The sequence below is a fragment of the Nyctereutes procyonoides genome, unplaced genomic scaffold (assembly GCF_905146905.1).
Source record: "Nyctereutes procyonoides isolate TBG_1078 unplaced genomic scaffold, NYPRO_anot_genome, whole genome shotgun sequence".
Taxonomy (NCBI): domain Eukaryota; kingdom Metazoa; phylum Chordata; class Mammalia; order Carnivora; family Canidae; genus Nyctereutes; species Nyctereutes procyonoides.
In genome coordinates, this window is record NW_026575041.1 from 1,591,500 (window position 1) to 1,613,101 (window position 21,602).

The 21,602-nt window shown below is 56.5% G+C and overlaps 1 protein-coding gene across 1 annotated transcript in view; it reads right to left on the reverse strand.

Moving 5' to 3' along the window:
• Positions 1-1,283: 1,283 nt before the first annotated feature.
• PDE2A (phosphodiesterase 2A) overlaps positions 1,284-21,602 on the reverse strand; it is a 93,177-nt gene continuing 72,858 nt past the window's right edge. The window contains 25 exon segments of the mRNA XM_055320572.1: positions 1,284-2,664; positions 2,905-3,011; positions 3,147-3,185; positions 3,566-3,678; positions 3,927-4,026; positions 4,155-4,229; positions 5,254-5,301; positions 5,558-5,645; positions 6,000-6,153; positions 7,142-7,328; positions 8,196-8,273; positions 8,925-9,037; positions 9,219-9,396; positions 9,530-9,602; positions 10,017-10,080; positions 10,226-10,265; positions 10,748-10,859; positions 13,621-13,751; positions 13,997-14,065; positions 14,610-14,651; positions 14,761-14,835; positions 14,999-15,051; positions 15,237-15,369; positions 15,987-16,046; positions 21,048-21,103. Coding sequence (XP_055176547.1) covers positions 2,454-2,664; positions 2,905-3,011; positions 3,147-3,185; positions 3,566-3,678; positions 3,927-4,026; positions 4,155-4,229; positions 5,254-5,301; positions 5,558-5,645; positions 6,000-6,153; positions 7,142-7,328; positions 8,196-8,273; positions 8,925-9,037; positions 9,219-9,396; positions 9,530-9,602; positions 10,017-10,080; positions 10,226-10,265; positions 10,748-10,859; positions 13,621-13,751; positions 13,997-14,065; positions 14,610-14,651; positions 14,761-14,835; positions 14,999-15,051; positions 15,237-15,369; positions 15,987-16,046; positions 21,048-21,103 — 2,399 coding nt within the window. The 3' untranslated portion in view covers positions 1,284-2,453.

The following is a 21,602-nucleotide window of genomic DNA, read 5'->3' on the forward strand; positions in this document are numbered from 1 at the left end:
CAGCATGGGCCTCCAATGGAATTAAATGTCCTCAAGGGAGGGTGGAGGTGGGGACAGACAACAGATGGTATGTGTGGGGGGGGGTGGGGGGAGTGAAGTTCCTGCAGCATGCACACAGGCTGTGCTTCCCCTTTGCCCAAAAGCTGGTAGAAGAGGGACACATACACACATTCAAGGTTGAAGGGGGTCACTGGCAGAGTCCTGCTGCTGGTGTCAGCTGCCCATCATTAGAATAGCCAACCTGTCAGCCCAGGGCCTATCAGGAGCTGCCCTGCCCCTGCCTGGGGGCCCACTGGTCAGCCTGGGACCTATGCTGTAGGAGAATGGGGACAGACTGGGGGAGCCCAAAGCAGGAACTGGGCAGGGGTGGGGACTGGACCCCAAGTTCCTAAGGGAAGGCAAGATGCCCTGAAACTGTTTAGCCTGGAAGGGCAGGTACCAAACCATGAAAAACAGGGAGGCTCTGTGGTCCCAAAGGCTGGCCCCCGGGGCACCACCGGTGGTCACAGGATGGCCCTAATCATCTCCTCCCAGCCCTCCTTTCCTCCTCCTCCTAGGAAAGGTAATCCCAGTGTTCAGCCCTTAATATATCAAGCTTTACTGATCTGGAAGTGATGAACAGGGAGAGGACGTGGGGCGAGGGGTAAAAGCAAGAGAGTGGGCACAGTCTAGAGATTTCACCTGTCAGGGCCTCCTTATGGTCCTCCTTATGGACAGAGAGGCTGGGATCTGCGTCTCTGTGCAGGGGCAAACATTCTCACAACCAGACAGGCAGGGATCTAGGTCCACAGACACAACTCAGGGTGCATCTGGTGTACAGACTCAGGGCTACTCCTTTGGCAGGACTTATGAGCACATGGATGGGGGAGGCCAGGAGGAGGTTCAGAGGCCTAGGCCCTGGCTGTACAGGCCCTCATAACCCATAGGCCAGCAGAGGATTGAGGAGGAGCTCTAGGCTGCCTCCTCCAGGCAGCCTCCTTGATTGCTTCAGCCCCTCAATTCTTTCCAGTCCACAATCTCTGCCAGCCAACATGTCTTCTCACTGCTTTATGCCCAGGCCTCCTCATCTGCCATCCACCTCTAAGCCCCTATAGTCTGGCAGAGGACTGATCCAGGAGTACCCTAACAGGTCTATGACCACCCTAGGAGAGGAGCTAGGCACAAGGGGTGGGGGCTCTGGTAGCCAAGAGTTCTAAACAGCATTTGCTGATGCCAATTCTGTTTCCCCATCTCCATGCACAGTATCTGTAAATAGCCCCACGGGAGAGGATTGGTAGAAAGAAATAGATTTATTCTCATGTACAAAGCGGTCAGCCCACAGGACCATATACAACAGTTGCACAGAATCCTAGAAAAACGCATCTCTCTAAAGGCAACTCAGAATAGGTAAGGCAGGTGGCCCCCCTCCCCCCACCCCACAACACAGAACAACACAGAGAAGGGAGAAGCCAGCGGCCGGGCTGACCCAAGAGGCCCGGCCCTATGGGGGTCTCCCAAGCCCCAGGGCACGGGTAGATATGGCCTTGAAGAAGATAGGAGCCCTGCTGCTAGGGCTGAGGCAGCCCTCTCTGGCTGCAGAAATGGGGAAGGGCTTGGGCTGAGAGGGGGGACACTCAGGGGGCCACTGTAGGACTTAGGGTTGGCTCTTTGCCCGAGGGTGGCAGGGACATTCCACGGCTTCTCCTGGGACTCCACAGAGCCATGGGGACTTTGATCTAAAAGGGGTCTTAGAAAATGGATTGTCTTACTCTCCTGTCTCACCCAAATAGGAAAGTCATTTGCCCAGGGTCACACAGCCAGGAGAAAGGATTATTGACTCAACTGGAGCCTGTCTTTAGCCTCGGTATCCTTCCTGCCCACCATTCCCATCTTGCTTTCTTCCTGAGCGTCCTCTGCCCAGAGCACTGAGGAGGGCCTCTGGCAGCTTCCATGTGGGGCCCCCACAGCTCTTCAGGTTCCAATGCCCCCATACATATAGTGGCAATCCTAAGGGCGTGCCTTCAGCCTTGTGGATAATGACTGTTTCTAGATCCACTCTCTGCTCACTCAGGTGTCCCACATTCTCCTTACAGGAGGACCCTGGAAGAGGGAGAGGGCCAGATCTGGTAGGGACAGGAATGGGGACCAGGAGAAACCACCCAGGCTGCCTCAGAGGAGGAGTGGCTGGGGAGGACTTGCCAAGACAAGGTCAGAGGCACAGATCAGGGCCCACTGCTCATCAGTCACCCCTGTGCTCTCAGCGGACAAATGACAAAGTCTTGGCGAGGCTGGAAGTCTTGCTTCCATTATACAGACAGAAAAGCTGAGGCCCGGGAAGGTCGGTACTTGCCCAGGGTTGCACGGTAAGTCCTGGATTAGAACCTAGGACCTGTGGCTCTGGGCCCAGGGCACTGGGCCAGGCCAGTGGAGGGCTGTAAGAGAAGGCCTGGGCAGGGAAGGGTCCCGGGCAGGGCTCATTCAGCGTCAAGGCTGCAACAGCCATTAACGGGGGCTCTGGTGCCATCTAGCTCAGGCACCTCGTACTCCTCATCCAGGAAGTCCAGCGAGTTGTTGCTCGGGAGGCCGCGGATGGTGAACTTGTGAGACACCTTGGTCCAGTGCTCACGGTTAGAGGCCACACGTTCATACAGCTCTGCCGCCTTGGGGAACAGGTCCTGGAGCAGCCTGGGGGTGCAAGGGCACAGGGACAGGGTCAGAAGTCGGGCTGTGAGTAGCAAGGAAGATTAGGGCTATACTATAGGTAGACAAGAGTGTGAGGCATAGGACTGGATGCTCAAGGAGAGCATGAAATGAAGGCCCCACTTAGGGGCCAGTGGGAGACAGCTGGGCCCAGAGGCAGCGGGGTGGGTCAGCTGGAGCCAGGCAGGCCAGCAGCCCCACAGCAGGTCCCTGGAGCTCTCTTACTTGTAGATGGGCATTGCGATGTGCTCCATAAAGCTGATCTGCAACTCGGGGATGTAGGCCTTCTCCCGGTCCATCATCTCCATCGGCCTGTTGCCCATGGCCTTCTCCTGCAGGCAGCAGGTTGTCAGGCCTGGACCCCTTCTCCCTCCATCAGGCACAAGGATGAAACTAACCCAGCCCTTCCAAGCCCCAGACCAGGAACCCTCCCTGCAACCTGGACACTCAAGATCATTCCCACATACCAAGTCTCCCTGGGAGAAGAACTCTTTGTAGATCAGCTCCTGAAAGACCAACACTCTTATCACACTCTGTGCGTGGGATCTGTCCCCCTGAGCTCCTCTACGGCTCATTCCCAAGATGGCAAACTGAGGCATCCTCAGCTCTGGCTCAGGCACAGTCTGGCAGGGGGATGGCCCCAGATGGGGAGGAGTGGTTGGGTTCTGGCCCACCTTCCGCCAGCCAGTGACTTGCTGTGTGACACCCAGTGAGTCCATGTCCTTCTCTGAATCTCCCCATCTGTTGCCCTGAGGTGGTCTAGGTTTCTGTCTCCCCAAAATTTAGTGAGGCTGAACTCAGCACAGAGAGGGTGTTTAGGCTGCAGGAGCCATAGAGAACTGGGCTTGGTGTGCAGCCTCCTTTCTCAGGGAGGAGCAGCACTTACTGCAATCTTCCTCGTTGTCTTCCAGCCCTTGGTCTGGTCAGAGAGGTCACAGGAGGTCATAAGGAGGCAGAGGAGGAGGCTATGGTGCTGCTTGTTGGTTCGGTCATAACCCACTGTTGGGGAGAGGGAGGGGTCAAGGACCCAGTCCCCTCTCTCTGAAGGCAAGGCCCCCAGGGCGACCCCACATGGTCCAGGAAATCCAGCACCCTGGATGGGAGCCAGAGGCTGGTGCTGAATCTGCCTGAGTCTGGTAGCTCAATGCTAGAGGGAGTGGGCCTAAACCCCTGGAGATGCTCTCCAAGCACATCACCCTCTTGCTGATCCTTCCCCAACCATGAGGCCTGAGGTTAAAAGTAGGTACCTTCAGCCATCTTCTGGAGGTCTTTGAAGATGCGGAGGTGATGGGCCAGGTCGGTGGCCAAAATGATGTCCCGCATCAGGTCCAGCATACGCTGATAGTCCTGGGCCAGGGTTGGGGGAGGTGTCAAGGCCTCCTGCCAGACACCCCCACCGGCTCCCTCAGCTCCTTCTCCTGCCTCAGGCCAGCTCTGGACTCCCACTCCCTCACCCCCACCCGTGACCCCATCACCTTCCGGGAGAAGTGGTCAAAGATGTTGCAACCGTGGGTGTTGAGGATGGCGATGGCCTGAGCGAAGTGGTGCCTCTGCAGGGGGAGAGGAATGATGGGGGCCCAGCTGGGGTGGGGGGGCTCTGTTCACTGCTGACCCCAAAAGAGGGAGCCAGCCTGCTACAGCCCCAGCCCCCAAGGTGAGCAGAACAGGAAGAAACAGGGAGTCAGGGGACCTAGTTTCCTTTCTGGGCTCTGTTTTGGCCCTCTGTGTGACCCTGGGCAAGCCCCTGCAGGCCCTGAGCCTCAGATCCCTCGGCTGTCACATGGAGGGATACAACGATGCAAGCTCTGAGAGCCTCTCAAACTAGAATGATTCTGAAATGATCCCTTGGAGTCCTAGACACTAATTCATGCAGGAAACATTTGTTTGCTGACAAAGAAAGGCAGTGATGAGGTAAGGGCAAGGCCCCTGTCTCCAGATGCTGACGGGCTGTCATTCAGAGGAGGAGCAGGCTTAGCCCAGGGCACAGAGGGCGGAGGCAGGGCTGCCATGCGGCCTCCTGGGAGAGAGTGAGCCCCTTGTCTACTGGGGGCATGCAAGCGGGGGCAGACCCCAGAGGGGTGTTATGGGGGGAGGCAGCGTGAGGCAAGGTGACCTTGCAAGTTTGGCTTCTACACTGTGCCAAACTCTGTGCCCAGTACAGGGAATCGAGAGATATCTCAGATTCTGCCCCTGTCCCAAGAAGCTCCCAGTTAAAAAACCTAAGGTAAAATTGGGTGTGATGGTGGAGCCATCCGAGACCTGGTGGGGTGAGGGTTGCTCAGGGCCTTCCCAGATATGCAAAGGGAGACCTGCTAAATATAAGTCCTCTTTGTGAAAACCTGGGCTCAGGCCAAACCTGCGGGCTGACTCATGCCCCCATCCACACCTGAACCCCTCCAAGCCCAGCCAGCAAAAAGAGCCAGACATGCCCTGTGGGGTGGGTGGCTACAGCCTTCAGGGCCTGTCTGGAGAGTAGGGCTTGGGAACAGGAGGAGCTGGATCACAGTCTAACTACATAAATCATCAGCCTTAAGAGGATGAGGGGTACAGGGATATTGGGTAGAATGGTGGTACCTCCATGACAGAGCCCTCGGAGCTGTAGAGTGCAGCCAGCACAGATTTCTGGAAAAGCCCGGGAAATCTCCATCACTCCTCACATCCACATGTAAGTGCCTGCTATATTAGGCCAGGCGTTGCCCTGTCCTCCCTGCCCCTCACCACCCTCTCATCTCAGAGCCCGTGCAAAGCCTTGGAGAGCCTCCTCCCACCTCTAAACCAGCTCCTGGTCTCACTAGCTCCCACCTCTCCTCAGGCTGGAGGGGTGAGACCCCCAGATGCCCTGAGGAGGGTGCCCACTGTGAGGGGGGCAGAGTCTCACCGAGGCCACCTGGAAGGAGTTGTTTGTGCCTCTGTGGTCCAGGTCATGACACATGCAGGAAATAAACAAGGCAAAGATCTCGATGTCCCTGGTTGGGAGGCAGGGGGGAGAAGGAGATCAGCCCCTTCCTGCATGTCCAGAGGAAGAATGGCTGCCTGAGAAGTCCAGGAGCCACCCGGAGCGAGCTCGGGACACCGGGTCCCCTTCCCAGAAAGCAGCCCTGGTTTGGAGTTTGACAGGTTCACTGTTCCAGTGGTATGTGACTGTGAGGAGGTCCCACCTGGAAAGCGGGGCTATGCAACCTTCCTTGCGAGACTATTAAGAGGATCCCAGGAGGTGGTGATGTCAAGTGCCTAGCACACCAGGGGTGCCTCCCTATCCCAAGGAAGCAGACTCTAGCAGCTGCCAGCCTGGGGGGAGGGTGGTCGGTCCCCCCACTCACTCGAGGTAGTTGGTGAGCTCCAGATTCTTATAGAGCAGGTAGCAGAAGTGGGAGACGGAAAAGGCGTGCATCCAGTTGTGGTAGGGGGGATCCCGGTAGCCCTTCTTCACCATCAAACAGAACCTGGGGGGAGGAGAGAGGGCAGCAGAGGGGCCTCAGGCTCTCTTCTTCCAGGAATCACTTCAGGCTCTGCCAGGGGGAAAGGGGGGGGGGGGGGGGGGGGGGGGGGGGGGGGGGGGGGGGGGGGGGGGGGGGGGGGGGGGGGTTATATACACATTTAAAAAATTGGGAAAAATGTGAAAATATAAATAAAGGAATATATAATATATAGGGGGGGGGGGTTATATTTGGGGGGGGGGGGGGGGTTTGGGGTTTTTTTTTTTTTGGTTTTTTTTTTTTTTTTTTTTTTTTTTTTTTTTTTTTGTTTTTTTTTTTTTTTGGTTTTTTTTTGGGGTGTTGTTTTTTTTTTTTTTTGTGTTTTTTTTTTGGGGGGGGGGGGAAGGGAAAGTAGATGGGAGGAGTAGGAAGAGAAAATGTGAGGAAAAGAAATATTAGGGAATAGAAGTGATGAATATTTTAAAAGGAAATGTAAGGATTGTGTTATGTGGTATTTGTGATTTGAAAGTTAAAAGATGGGTTTTAGGATATATAAGAATGTGAAGGGATTGAGAGGGGTTTTGGTGTTTGGAAATGGAAGGATGATGATATGTTTTGGGAAGGTTTATTTTGTTGGGATGTGTTATGAATTGTGATTTGGGAAATTTTAGGAATTTATGTTGATATTTTTTGGGGGTGAGGTTTAGTTGAGTTTTTAGTTTTAATTTTTTATTTAAGATTAAGTGTGATAATTTTATATGGTAAGGCCAAGCATTCTCAGAGCCATAAACTTTCAGAAATGGGATCTAAGAACTCTTGGAACGAAGCTCACATAATCTTTGAAAACCAGAGGGGGAGGTGCCAAGCCTGAGGCCACACGCCCTGGGCATTATTGGTTCTGGAGCAGCCCTTGTCAATCACCCAGTCCAGCCCTGAGTCCTGGACAGGCCCTGGGGCCCATGCTGGCAGACCACATGCCAACTCCATTTCTGGGGAGGCTCTCTAGCCTTTGGTGATGACTATCTCACCAGGAAGTTCCTAGCCACATCTAACTTAAGCCTGGCTGCACACCCTCTGCCTCTGCAGTCAAGTCGGGGAGGGCCAGCTCACCATGGAAGTGTCATCCTCGGGCAGAGAGCGAGGGGTATAGGTGAAACTGGCAAAGTTGGAGTCAATGGCAGCCACAGGCTGGATTCCATCATGGAGGAGTTTGGTATATTCATCATCAGAGACCTAGAGGGGACCAACCACTGTGTTAAAAGATGGCCTCCACCCCCCACCCAGCATCCTCACCCTCAAAGTCCCACAGCAGGAGGGGCGTTTCACGCCGGCATGCATCCCCCTCAGGACATCCACTCCATGGAGAATCACTGGGCAGGAGGTCACTGTTGTATAGCCCACCTACTGTGCCCTCTTGCCTGTAAGAACTCTCATCTGTAACAGCCTATCCTTAGCAAAGACAGAGAACACCCCTTCATGATACCCCCTGAACAATGCCAGCCTTTCACAGACACTAACTGGAGGTTTCCTTCTTTCAGGTAGAACGTCCCAGAATCTAACCTTAATCCTTCCGACTACAGCTTTGATCATAGCTATCCGCAAAGTCTGGGACCCTTTGATTTGGACACAGGTGAGAAGGAAATGACCACCACACACTCTGAACTAAAGCCCGAGGCAGTTCTTCTGAAACAGAGTCTGGGATTGAGATGGAATAGCAGCAGGTCACCAAGGACTGCAGGAGCACTGTACCTAGGGAAGCTGTGGGAAGTCACTGAGTGAGCTTCCTAGCCTTCAGTAATTCTCAAGATGGGAGTTATCCCTGGACATGGGGATCACCTGGCTGCACCAGGTACTTCCTTGAGGTGGGTCCTACTGCCAGCCTTGGGGCTGAACCAGAAACTGCTTGGAAGAGGCTGCCCTAAAGGAGAGCAGGAGAACAGGAGGCCAGGCATTGCTCTGGGTCTATCTTCTTATCTTCAAGAGAGGGCAATCAGAAAACCCAGGCTGGTCCCGGACCCCTGAGGAATGGGAAGGCAGGGAAGAAACAGGTGGGCTGCAGGGGACCCTGGGATCCTGAGGAGGGCTCCGTGCAGGCCTCACCTTCATGTGGTACATCATCATCTCGTTGGCCAGGTGGCTGCGATACTGGGCCTCATTCACTTTCTTGTAGAGGAGGGACTAGAGGAGAAAGGGAATGATAGGGCTCAAGTGAGATGGTTATGAAATCTCAGAATGGCCAAGACTGGGACAAGGGGTCAGATAGAAACCCTCCTTCCCATCCCATGCTAGCCCTAGTCTTTGCCTTCAAGCTCCAGCCCAGAGTAGCAAGCTCCCTCCCACTTTCACCCAGACCTCCCTCCCCTTGCTCTGCCTCCCCAGGTTCTGTTGGCATTTGACATGGCACTTTGTATCCCCTCCTGAGCCTGCCCCAGTCTTCAGTCATGGCAGGGAAGGAGAAGCAAGGAGGTGGGAGAGCCTCAGGAACCTAGTGATTGCATTCCCGAGTCAGAGCTGCCAACTCTGGACAATGAGACCCAACATTTTTCAAAAAGAAGCTGACTAGGGGCTTGGCTTGAGGTTGCGGTTGAGGTTGCTTTGGGAACGGGGTGGGCAATAATGGTGTTTTCCATGATCCTAGGAGGCTAACCGGAGAGGATAGTAAATGGTATCCCCAATTTTTGGATGGGAGACAGGCCAGAGATGACCAGCAGGTACTGTAGCCTGTACAGCGACCCAGGAACCGAGCTCCGAGTCATGGACCCGACCGAACAGTCAACGTGGAGAGGAGAACAAAGGGTCCTGTGCCGCCCGGCCCCTGTCCCCACTCACATGGGCTATGCTGATGCCACAGTAGATAGAGAAGGCGGTCGCCAGGTCCTCGTCGAACTTGCTGAACCATGGTCCGTTAATCTTGTTCACCAGCTCGGCCACACCAATGACCTCTGGGGACCGGAGAGGGGCTAGAACCGGCCGGGGGTGTGTCCGGCGGCGTCTGCCCTCCGGGCCAGGGTGAGCCAGGCCTTCCCAGGTGGGGAAGGGTCGCGGATCCTGCTCAGGCCCCGCCCCGCCCCGCCCCGCCCCCGCCGCGTTCGCCCCACTTCCCGGAGCCGCCCGAGCTCGCACCCTGGTTCTCGTTCTTGATGGGGAAGCAGAGGATGTTGCGCGTGCGGAAGCCGGTGCTGTCGTCCACGCCGCGGTAGAAAAGCGGGTGCGCGTACGCGTCCGGGATGTTCAGGATCTGGCCGGTAGTTGCCACGTGGCCCGCAATGCCCTGGTCAGCGGGGATGCGGATCTCGTAGCTCTGCAGGGAGGTGATGCGGTGGAGGAGTCGGCGACCGGCCACGGAGCCGACCAGCGACTGTCCCGCCCGCTCCCGCTCCGGGGCGCCCAGCACTGGGCCCGGCCCCGCACTCCCTGCGCGCGCCCGTGCTCACCTCGTCATCCACCACACCCCCGTCGAACACCTTGGCCACCAGCTCGTTCTGATCCAGCAGGAACACGGAGCAGCTGTGGGGAGACGGCCTTGGTCCACAGGGCCCTGACACCCCTCTCCGACCACCCCCACTTCTCACGACCCCAGATCTCTGAAGCCTGGAAGGAGTGCTCCGTTATACGACCCTCCTGAGAGCTGGCTGGCTCCAGGCATTAATTCATCCCAACGATTTGTTTTCCCTTGTAGTGCCTACTGTGTGCCAGGCACCGTCTTAGGAGCTGGGGACCTATGGCCAGGAAAGCCAGCCCCGTCTCTGCTGCCATTGGACGTTACCAGGGAGGGACACAGGCATGAAATAAAGGATCACACATAATAAGACAGGGCCCCACAGGAAGGCAGTGGAGAGGGGAAAAGAGAGAAAAAGGAACAAGGGGGCGGGGAGGAGGGCTGGGGCCTGTCTCGCCCCACCCTGAGGTAGATTCGCTTACATCTCAGCGTTGCTGAGGTTTCTGGCCTCTGTAATGATCTCCTGGAGCAGGACAGAGACATCGTCTGTGGGGGGGAGAAGCGTGGAGGGCTGTGGTGAGACCCGACTAGAGTGCCCAGCCAAGCCCTCTGACCTCTCCTCCCCAGAACGCTGGTCCCGTGCCCACCGCGCAGCCGGGCAGCCAGGCCTGGAGGAGGGCAGTTCACTCACCCAGGTGAGTGAAGAGGTTCTTTGCCACTTGGAGAAGAGCCTGGAATGGAGAAAATGAAGATCACAGGGATTCGCATTGCAGAGGTGTCACCCTCTCCAGTCCCCTGCCTCCAATGGCTCTGGGGGGCTTCTCATCTCTCCTCTAGGGCTCTCTGGTCAGGCTGGGGACCGCCAGAGTCTAATTATATCATTTGGCTACCAAGTGAAGGAGCGGGAAGTGCAGCCCCGCTGGGCAGTAATCGGAGTCTCTCCTTCACCCCCGGCTCTAACTGCCCAGATGTTGCTGTAGTTCCCAGGATGAACACTAGAGGGCGATCCCACACAGTGCCTGCCGCCAGCGGCGCCGGCCTGAGGAACCACCCACCTCCCTCTTTAAGAAGCCTCCAGGGCACTAGGGAGGGCTAGGTAACCTTGGTGCCATCAGTCCAGAAAAACAGGGGCTCTTCCCTTATGGATGACGCTCTGGGGCTGAGACCGGGCAACTCTGTCCCCTCCAAGAGAGGCTCCTAGTAGGTCACTCACCTGGCACTCACACTTGAGCTTTTGCTCTTTCTGGAAGGCCAGGGTGCTGGTGAGCACGGTGCTCGTGTAGTGGAAGCAGTGCTGGATCACTCGCTCATCCTGTTCCGTGAACCTAGGGCAGAGGGCAGGGGTCACTGGAGAGGGAGCAGACAGCAGACTTCTCTTGCTGTTTCTCTTTGCTTCCATTTCTCCAGGAAGCCCACTCAGAAAACGCAGCAGCTAACCATCACTCACTCCCCTCTACTGGGGCTGCTTGCTGCACAGGCAGCGTGAACCAGCTCCCCCCTCAGACAGGGGGGCTCCCTAAGGGGAAGGTTCTAATCCTCCTCAGACCAAAATTTCCTCCTCAAACTATTGCTCCTTGAAGCCAGGGCTACATCCCCTTCCACTGACTTCAGATTTATCCCAACTGAGGCTAAGTCTCCTCCCTCAGATTAGAGACTTCCCCGGGCCGGAGCTGGGTAGTCTCCTGCTCTTCCCCAGGGGCCACCAGCCTCAAGGAGCGGCAGTGGCACTACCCCATCTTGTCCAGCTCCTGTCACGGTCCTATCTTCACAACTCTGCAGGCCCTGATTTGGTGCCTCCATAAATCCTACTGTGGTTGTGAGGAGGAGCCCATCTTACTCACAGAGCTAGCTCTCATCTGTGAAGACAGCCCCCCCAATCCTGCTGAGGTCATGCAATCTGGCCACCAAATGACTTGTCACCAGGGAGTTTTGTGGGGGCGGGATGGACCAAGCTGCGGCAGGATCTGCACTGGGGACATGGGTTAGCCTCTCCGAGCAGGGGTCTTGGGAGTGAGGGGGAGGAGCCTGCCTCAGAGATCTTGACCTTCTCTCTGCCCCCAGATTTCCCTGCCCAGGCTTCTCCCCATTTTCTGGCTGGTCTCAGTGCTCTTCTGCTAGGACATCCCCCACTCCTACTGCTGCCCGATGCTTTGGGCCTAGATCCCTACACCCAGCACCCTGTGTCCACCTCCCCCACCTTCCCTAGCATTTGAGGCCCCTCAGTCTGGTCCCACTCACCTCTGTCCCCTCATCTATGGGTGTCTCTCGTACTCGGCCATACTGAGATCCTCATCACTCTAAGAAAACTTCAGGCTCTCTCACACTTTCACATTTCCCCCCACACTGTTCGCTCTGCCTAGAATACCTTTCCCACCCTCCTCCCTCTCGGCCCTGAAAATAAACTTCGTATCTTGCAGGCAGGGACCATGACTGTATCACCCAGTGCAGAGCTGGTGCCAGGGAGATATATGGGAGGTGTTTGCTAAATGTTTTAACTGTACTCTACTTCTTCCCTGGCCACCAGCCCCATCTCACTCCCAGCTCAAGGGACTCTGGAGTCCCTGTTCTCTGGGCTCCAGGCAGCTTGTCTGCATTCACTGCTCTGAGCTGAACCCCACCTTAGCTCACGTACTCATTCTGCACTCACTCCTGAAATATGTGGGACCCAGAGATGGCTACAAAGCTGCCACCAAGCCCTGTCTCATTTCCCTTCTGATGCCACCTCTCCTCTGGGTGTGGGGCCATCTCAGAGCCCAGTCCCCCAGCCAGCAGCCAAAAGTCACAGCCCCTGTGAAACTACTCCCCAGGAGCCTCCTGCACTCCCCTCCCCAAGGGTCTCTCCAAGACCACCTGACCAGTGCAGGGTTGAACACAGTAGGTGCCCAACATGTGCTTACTGAATGGTGTAAATGCTCCCACCACTAGGATTCCAAGCACAAATGACACTAATCCCACATCCAACCTGCCTCAGCGGGTTCTGCTTCACCTTGTCTTCATTTCCCCAGGCCTATCCACCTGCCTACAGAGCTCTGTGTGCTGGCAAGTCCTGCTACTCAGGCCTATGACTCCCAGATCTCTGCCCCACCCTCGTGATACTGTCCCTGGGCTTCTGACACCTCTGGAGTCCCAACATCCCCAGTCTTCACTTTCTGCAGGACCTCCAGGGCCTGAAGCCCAGTTCCCTTGCTTGAGCCCCAGGGGTCAAGCATTTTGTCAATATATCTCTGCATCCCAGAGTCAGGACTCCCCCCTCACCTGCCTGCTCTTCCCTACCTGTACAATTCAGGCACACACGGCTAGGCCAGCTGGACCAAGTGTGGCATCAGGGGTGAGCTGCACCCACGACAGACACAGTTCACCAGTCACAGCACTGCTTCTCACTAAACTCATTTCCATTCTCAACCCACTGTTTCAGGCAGCTACTACCACGTAATGAGTTGGAGTAGGACATGAAATCTATTTATAATACCACTTTGAGACCCCAGATCTGACCTTGGTTCTTGAGAAATGCTTCCTAAGCCTCTTTACCCAACTCTGTCGAGTCCCACCCCTCTGTGCCCGATGATTCTCAGAGCTGCCCTGTCAGTGTCTCTAAAGTCCTTCAGCTTAGCCAGCACCCGCCCCCCAGCCTCTTCTCTTTAGCCTCTCCACAGTGTCAATGATACTCTGTGGGTCCCAGAGAGTTCCCCATACCAGAGCTCACCACCCCTCCATCAGGCAGTTTCCAGCAGAAGTGCCAAACAGTGTGATGGCAAGTGGGGGAAAGGCCAGTATTCTAAGAGTAGATAATCCAAACTGGAGGAAGTGAGCAAAGAGAAGGGGAACTCATTTGGACCTCAACATGATTTTTAAATAAGCCAAAATCAGTGATGGAGAGTCACCAATTACCTGTGCCTCAGCCAGCAGTAGCTACAAGGGTCCAGCGCCTTCATAATCCCGTAGTCTCTTGCACCAGCAAATCATTTGGTCCACCACTGCCAGGATGGGATCCCCTGCCTGGTGCCCTTCCCTCACTGTTACCCTAGTCAATCCCTGCCCAGCCACTCAGCTCCATCTCCTGATCCACTTCACCCTAACAAGACTCACAAGTCTCCTCCAAGCTTGTTGAAGGCGCAGGCTAAGGCCACCACCTGGTCTGTAGCCCGGCTGATGACAGGGACGCAGAGCATGGCCTGCAGCTCACAGCCCAACATGTTCTGCAGCTGTTGCACATCCTCCTGCAAAAGGGGAGGTGTGTCGGGGCACTGAAGGAGGGAGGGAGTACGCTTCCTTCCTTCCCCCGGCACTCAACTACATTCTGCAGCAGACAGTTCTAAGGGACTCCTGTGGGATGTGAAGTACTACACATGGGGGTGGCTTGGGAGAAAGTCCCTGGGTCTTGTCTCTCCGATCTCCAGGTTGCCGTCTTCCAGACACCCTGTCCCTTTGCCTCCTCCCCCAGTCCAGCCAGGCCATGGCTTACAGAGGTGAGATCTTTCAGCTGGATAGACTTCTTATCTTCCACCACATGGCCCAGGCGTCCTGTGGTCAACTGGGGAGTGAGGAGAGGTTGAGTTAGGGCCTAGCTCCCTCCAAGGTCAGGCGACCTTGGACTCAACCCTCCCCTCCCAAGTCTGGAAGTTTCAACAACTTCTTCAGTAAGTCCAAACGGTGGATAGAGTCAGCAGACGGGGGCAGGGGTGGAAGGTGGGGTGGAGGGAAGGATTCTTGACCAGAATCCCCTTTCCATGACATTAGGCTCTTCCCTAATTAGAAGACAGAAAAGCAAACTCCAAGGATTCTCATTGATTTCAACAGATTCCAAGAGAGTCAAATCCAGAAATACTCCAACAGAAGTAAAGTGGTCGCAAAGAAGCCTTTCTATATTGTTTAGAGATCTCTCCTAATGGATTCTATTTATGAGAGGCTGTGATCTCTCATAACATTTCTAAATAGATTCCAAGATCCAGATAATTCCATCAAATTCCAAGAGATTCTAGCAGAGATCTCAGTCTCTCTGGGCAGATCCCTGGAGTGTGGAGCTGTCCCTAACTGCTCCCACAGACTCCAACACTGAGGATGGAGGCAGAACTCACCGGAAAGCTGGTTTCTTCCTCCAGCACTTTATCTCCGATGACCTGAGGGACAGAGTGGAGGGATGGTTAAAGGACGGGCAAGAATGTTCCCCTCGGAGAACCGGGTCTCCCCAGCTCCCTGTTCTGCCCCACAGTGGACCTGGGCCCTCACCTTACAGGAAAGCTGGAGATTGTCCTCGGACACCAGCAGGAGGCAGCATCGAGATGCCTGGGTCTCCTGCTGCAGCTGAGAGAGGCGGGGACGGAGAGGGGGCTCACCGGGGGCCTGGAGCCGCCCCCACTCCCCACGGTAGAAGAGAGGGCGGGGCGCCGGAATCTGAACCGAGAGGGGGGTTCACGGGGACCTGGGTCCCTGGAGGGACACGGCGGGGAGAAGCACGGGTACTCACGTATTGGAGGACTTTGAGCTGCAGGGAAGAGGCGTCCAGGTCGTAGAGTTCCCCTGGGGTGGCGAGACGCGGGTCAGAGAGAAGCTCCTAGGCTCCCCCCAGGACGCTCCACCTGCCGGCCCAGCCGGGGGACCCCCGTCCCCAACCCCGGGCACACGCCCCCGCAGAGGCCCCTCCCCTCCAGGTTAGACCCTGTCCCCCCTCCTCATCCCCGCCCCCCCGCAGCACGGGTCCTCACCGCACAGCTGCAGGATCTTCCGGTCCCGGTCGGTGTACGCCGCACCGCCCGCCGGGGGGTTCGGGACCGCCCCCGGGGCAGCGCCGGGCCCGCGCTGCTGCAGGGCCTGCACCCTTCGCAGGGCCACCAGGCTCTGGGGCAAGCCGAGCAGGCAGCCAGTCACTCGCCGCGCCCCGCGGGTACCGCGCCCGCCGCCCTCGGGGCCCCTCGCCTCCACGCAAACCCTTCCCTGGTCCTGCGGAGCCCCGCGCCCCCACCCGCCCGGTCCCGAACGATTCAGCCCTCGGCGCTCCACCCACCTGTGGGCTCCCACTGCCCCAGCAGCGTCCTTGGGCCCATGAACACTCTCACCCCCACCCCCAGGCTCTTACAAAACTGGGCAGGACCAGATTTCTCCGCGTCTCTAGCACTCACGGGAGTTATAAGTCCTTGTTAAAGTCACAAAATCATAAAATCTCAGGAAAGACCCTCCATGTCATTAGGTGCCTAGTCCTTCCTGAGTACTGACGGGATATTTGACTTGCCTTATCTCACCGGACCATAAGCTATGGGTCAGTGCTATCCTTATCCCCATTTTCAGACGTGAAACCAAGGCTCAGAGAGGTTAAGTGACTTGCTCAAGGTCACATAGCCCAAAGATGGTGCACTGGAACCCAGGTCTGTCCAGCTCCCTGGCCAGATCATCTTCCCACCAGCTGTGACAAGGGTCTTCAGCAGCCCCAGTTGCACCCCAGCCCTACCCCCACTCACATGCTTCTCAACTGCCTGCAGGCTCCACTCTTCACTGTCATTCAGCTGGCCACAGTGCACCTAAAGGAATATGAGAGGAGGACTGGCTGTGACCTCCCCAAGCCTCCTGTCCCTGCCACAGTGCCCTCCCCACGCCCAGCACACACCTGTCCCCACCAACACATACACACTCCAGTCTGCGGGCCTCAGTGATAAGCCTATCCTTCTGACCAAGCAGATGGCTCCAGGAAAACCCCTTTGTCCAGGAAGCCTTCTAGGGCTAATCCAAAGAAATAGAAGTTTTCTGATCTCTGCCTTTTCAGACACTGTCCCATCAATAGCACAGTCCAGGTGTCTAATGAGGGTAGGGTGGTGACCTTGGGCCCCTTTCCCTCTCCTAGCCCATGGAGCCTTTTAGGCCCTGATTATGGAATTGGTGGTATCAGCCTCAGCCTCCAGCTCCATCCTTTCGGAGTTGGGGTTTGAGCTGCCCCTGAGTCTGCAGTAAGAGAAGAGGTTCAACATTTACAATGCATCTGCTGTGCCTAAAGGACTTGGGAGGAAGGATGAGCGAATCAATGAACTGGAGTGGTAAAGTGCTTGCCCTACGTGTATGTGATTCTCACCAGCCCAGGAGGCAAGCTTCCACTCTGCACATGAACCAAGGCCCAGAGAGGTTGAACTGCCTTGCCCCTGGTCACATATCAGAAAGTGGCAGAGTCTGGGACAGGATCAACCATCCCCTCCCCTTTTCTGCCCATACCTTCCCCAAGCCAGATCCCCTCCCATCCCTCCCACTCCCCAACCTCCATCACCCTATCCCACTCCAATTTCCCTGTGCAATCATGAGGAACACCCTTAGCGCATCTTATATATGTTGTAAAAGCTCTTCTCCCAACACTGCTTGGGCACTTGGTAAGAAAAATGAGGGAGGGAGGGAAGAAGAGAGAGCCCTGCCAGGCTCCCCACCTGCGTCACCAGCTTCCTGTGCCTACTCAGGGTTTCTCACCACCTGCAGGGCTCCCCACAGTGCCTGCACTGGGGTCCCTCCTTCATCCTCCCTCCCCACTCAGCAGCCCCCGCCCGCCTCTGCTCTAGGTCCCCTGCCTGGAGCAGATGGAGAGGAGGAGCCCAGCGGGTTCTCAGAAAGCGCACAGTCTGGCTGGGGCGGAATGGAGTGGGGGATGCAATTGGTGGGGTGCAGAACCTCATACCTGAGGACGTGGGAGAGGGCAGACTGGGTGGGAACCTAAGGGTTGTGGGGGATCAGAGGGGGAAGGCATCTGTGAGGCTTCAAGAACTGGTGCTGAAGTATGGGGACGACACAGGGAGCCTGAAGAGAGGGTATGGCAGACAGGAGACTGTCCTGGCAGTGCGGCTAGTAGGTGGCATGGGGATATGAGAACCAGGGCAGGGGCAGGATTCTGCCACAGAGGGAAGAACCTTGAGAGCAAGGCTAAGGAACTGGACTTTAGCTTAATTGTACTGGGGATCCATGACAGACTTTAGCATCTGTAGACCAAAGATGGTGTCGAAGGTTAAGCTCTGGAAGAAGTGCCACCACCGATGACCCCCACGGGAAAGGATGTTGAAAGGCGGGGGGCATAGTTCATTTGTGTATGGCTTTCATAAACATGTTGGTATTTTACTGTTAGTAGGTGGAGGAGGTTATCCTTCTTGTTCCTTCCACCTGAACCCATCTCTCAGAAAAAGGGAAGATTCGGACCCCTCTGGGTCTGTGGGGACAATCAGTTGCTGGGTTGGCAATATAGTTTGGTGCCAATACAGAGCTGGGAGACTGAATGAGAGCTTCAGAAGGTTGGAGACAAAGAAATCCTTCTCCACCCACTGGACCCACCCCACCCCAGCACATGCTCCTGGGCTGCCTCAGCCCATTCCCACCCAGCATGTACACATTCTCCCGAAAAACCTCAGCACCCGCCCATACACTCACTTTCCCATGGAGATGCTCAGGCGTGTGTGCACACGCACATACAGAGTATAGTCCCAGACTCAAAGATATCCACACACCCACACAGCATATACACCATCCTTAGGTGCACATTCATACCTGTACACAGGATACCTGAGTTCACATACCCATGAGCCATGCACACACTTCTGCCCCGCCCCCCATATGCAAACATATAGTCCCCAGCACTCACACATGGCTTTATACTCACCAACAGGAACACCACTGCCACCTACTCTTGCTAATCAGGGAGTGTGTCTGGGGCCCAGTGGAAACACTCAGTAGTGGGCACTGGGGCTATAGAGAGAGTTGAAAGTCCAGCACAGCCCCACACCCCTCACCCTCACCAAGCCCAACATGGCTAATTGCAAGAACACCTCATCCTCATGTAAGGAGCTGGTGAGGCGGCACAGCCGGAGGGAAGAATGGGCACAAATCATGCATCAAATGCCAGAGACCAAGGGCCGCCCACTCCTGGGACTTATTATCCCAGAACTGAAGAACAGAGCTAAAGACTCTTTCCACACAAAGAATCTGCAATCAAGGCACCTGGAGCTGCAAGCCGCAGAGGCCCAGCACTCCGCCAGGCAGCCCTGCACCTGGCTGGCATATTCCGCCACTGCCCGCATCTATATCAGGCCCCACTATTCCTTTCAGGCTCCCCGTTTCTTTGCCAGCATTTGCTAACATTCGCAATCCTAGCCTTATTTTGCACTCTTGCTTGATGCCTGTCTCCCAACCCCTCCAGACTGTATGGACTGTGAAAGCGGGGCTCAGTCACTGCTGTTTGCAGCACCTAGCATACAATGCCTGGCGATGCTCAAGAAATATGTCTTCAGTTGATAGATGGGTGGGTGGATGGATGGACAGATGGAAGGATGGATAAATGGATACCAAGAGCAGAGACTCAGAGAAGGGAATGGGGTTGTTGAGGATGTAGCTGTGAGTCAGCCCTCCCAAAATATCTGCCCTGTGGCAGCCCCTTTACCCTTTGTACCCTCTGCCTCAGGATCTGGATGCAGCTAGGAGGTAGGGGGCCACCTGTGCTGCCTCTGAAAGGATGTGAGATCCCGCAGGACAGGATCTCTCAGATGCATATGCCTGCATCCGGGAAAGGGTGTCCTGGGGAAGTGCATTTCTACCAGGCTTGGAGGAGAGGCAGACTGTGAATAATTTAAGTACCTTTCGAGAATTCTTTCTTTAAAAAAGGAGCTATTCACTGCTCAGGGTCTTTGAGGAGGTGGGCAGATAGTTGTCAGGAACCTCTCCTGGCAACCAGAGCCCCAGATAGCATCTTGCTCAACAGCATGTATCCCATACCTCAGACTCACCGGGATCACTCTTCTTCCAACCACCCTTCTCCCCACCCTGCCTTGGCTCATGCTGTTTACTCCACCTAGAATATCCTTTCCCCTCTTCTCTGCCAGTGGACCTCCTACCTATGCTCCAAAGCCCCATCAAGTGCTACCTCCACTAGAGGCACCCCTTATGGCTCCAGCCTCTGCCACCAGAGCACCTGTTAGCAGCATTTATTTCATTTAGCCACTGGTAGTCTGAGGCTGTGCCTGCCTTCCCCCAGATGGAGCTTCTAGAAGGCAGTAATGAGTCTCACTTCTCTGGATGCCCAGAGCAGGGTTTTGCTAGGATGCACTAAGTTTAAGTAATGTGACTCACCTCCCCCCCAACAGCACACAAAACCTATACACCCAGGCCTTTCTCCCTCCCAGGAGAAGGCAGAAACCTGGGCTCCCCGCCCAATCTGAGCCCAGGTGAGCAGCAGTCATGGCAGCCATCCTCCTGCCGCAAGATGAACAAACTCCAAATGTCCCTTTTGCTGCAGTTGCTTGCCTTCTGGCCCAGCCCTCACTGTCCCTCCCAGACTCTGCTCCCTCAGCAGAGGTGGGCGCCCGAGGTACCACCGCCCACCGCCCACCTCCACCCACTGCCCCGGCCCTGGTCCTCTTCCAAGCCACCAGCTCTGGCCCAGATTGGGACCAAAAGAGGGAGGGAAGCCTCGCTGAGAGCTCTGTGCCAACAGCAGATCCGTCCCCTGCGGGAACAGAAGCTGGGGGTGGGGAGCAGCTTGCGGGAGAAACCAAGGGTGCGGGCGGCTCCCTCCGCGGGCAGATGGGGCGCCGGAGACCCAGCCCAGCACTCCTCCCCGCAGCCCCCCCACTCCCACTGCCCTCCCCCGCCAGCAGCTCCGGAAAGGTCAGGCGCCTCGGAAACCTTTCATTCTGGCTTAATGAGCTCGGGAGGAGTCCCACGGGCGCACGAGGACCCACTCTTCATCTGTCCGCGCCCCCCGGGCTGCTCCCCACCCAGGTGGTGGCGGCCTCGGTGAAGCCTACTCCCAGTAATGGCCATTTGGGGGCGCCAACCCTCGGTCCCGGGGACAGGACAGTGATTGTGAACGCTCACCCCCCAGCCCCGCCAGGCTCAGCCGAGCCCTGCCCCCGGAGCAGAAAGCCCGGGAGCTGCGCCAGGGGGCAGCAGAGGGCACGGGGGAGCCCCGGCCTGGGTTCCGGCCAGACGGCGCCCCTCCCAGGCAGCGCATCTCCCCTTCCCCTCCATCACCCCCTCCAGGAAGCTCTCTCCGCCCCGCCCCGCCTCTGGCGTGGGGCTGCAAGCTCTCTCAGGGAGCCCCTCCCGGAGCCCCCCTCCTGCCTCCGGAATCTGACTGGCCGTCCCACTCTCTGTCAGCAACCCCCCCCCCACCGCAATCCACCCTTCCTCGGTGTCTGTGTCTCTCGGGCCTTCTGTGGACACAGCCCCCTGCCTCTAACCCGGAGGGGAGGATGCCAAAGAGGGAGCAAGGGTTGCACTTCTAGCTCACAGGGGGCTGAGAGGTGCAAATGGGGCTTGTGCATGTCTCTGAATGTGGCTAACCTGGCCAACGACTTTGTCCTGACCACTCAAGGTAGGCCCGAGCGCTGGGGTGAGGGGAAGCCCAAACTCCTCCCAGGCCCCCATTTCCCCCGACTCCGGCCCAGCTTGCTGCTCTACACACACACACACACACACACACACACACACACACACACACACCAGACAGGCTCCATCCACTGCACTTGCTCTGTCTCCCCCAGCCCACCCCACACTGTTCTTACCAGGATGACGGCCGCCACAGCCCCAGCCTCCTTGTCCACCAGCGGCATGACCAGCACTGAGGGGGAGAGGGCAATGAGGTGGTCCTGCAGGGCCAGTGAGGCTCAGAGATACAGAGCCAAACCCCAGGGAGGGAGACAAAGACACAGACAAAGAGGCTGGGACAGAGACACAGAGAGACCCAGAGACCCAGAGAGACAGGGGGTCCTGAGGCAGCAACAGAACAACCACAGCAATGTCCCCTGCATGGAAGGAAGCCCCCTCACTTCACAATTCTCCTGTGACCACCACCCCCAGCGACCCTGAGAGGGCAGGAGGCAGGTAAGGCTGAGCACCCCTATTTTACAGATTGGGAAAGTGAGGTCCAGAAAGGGGAAGTGACTTGCCCAAGATCACACAGCAAGTCAGGTCTCCTGACTCCCAGTCTTGTGCACTTTCCACATCGAGACAGAGGACAGAGACCTAGAGAGGCTGAGACACGAGGCAGAGAGACATGGCGGACAGGGGGTGTGGAGAGGAAGAGAAAGAAAAACAGAGACAGTGACAGAGAGAGCATG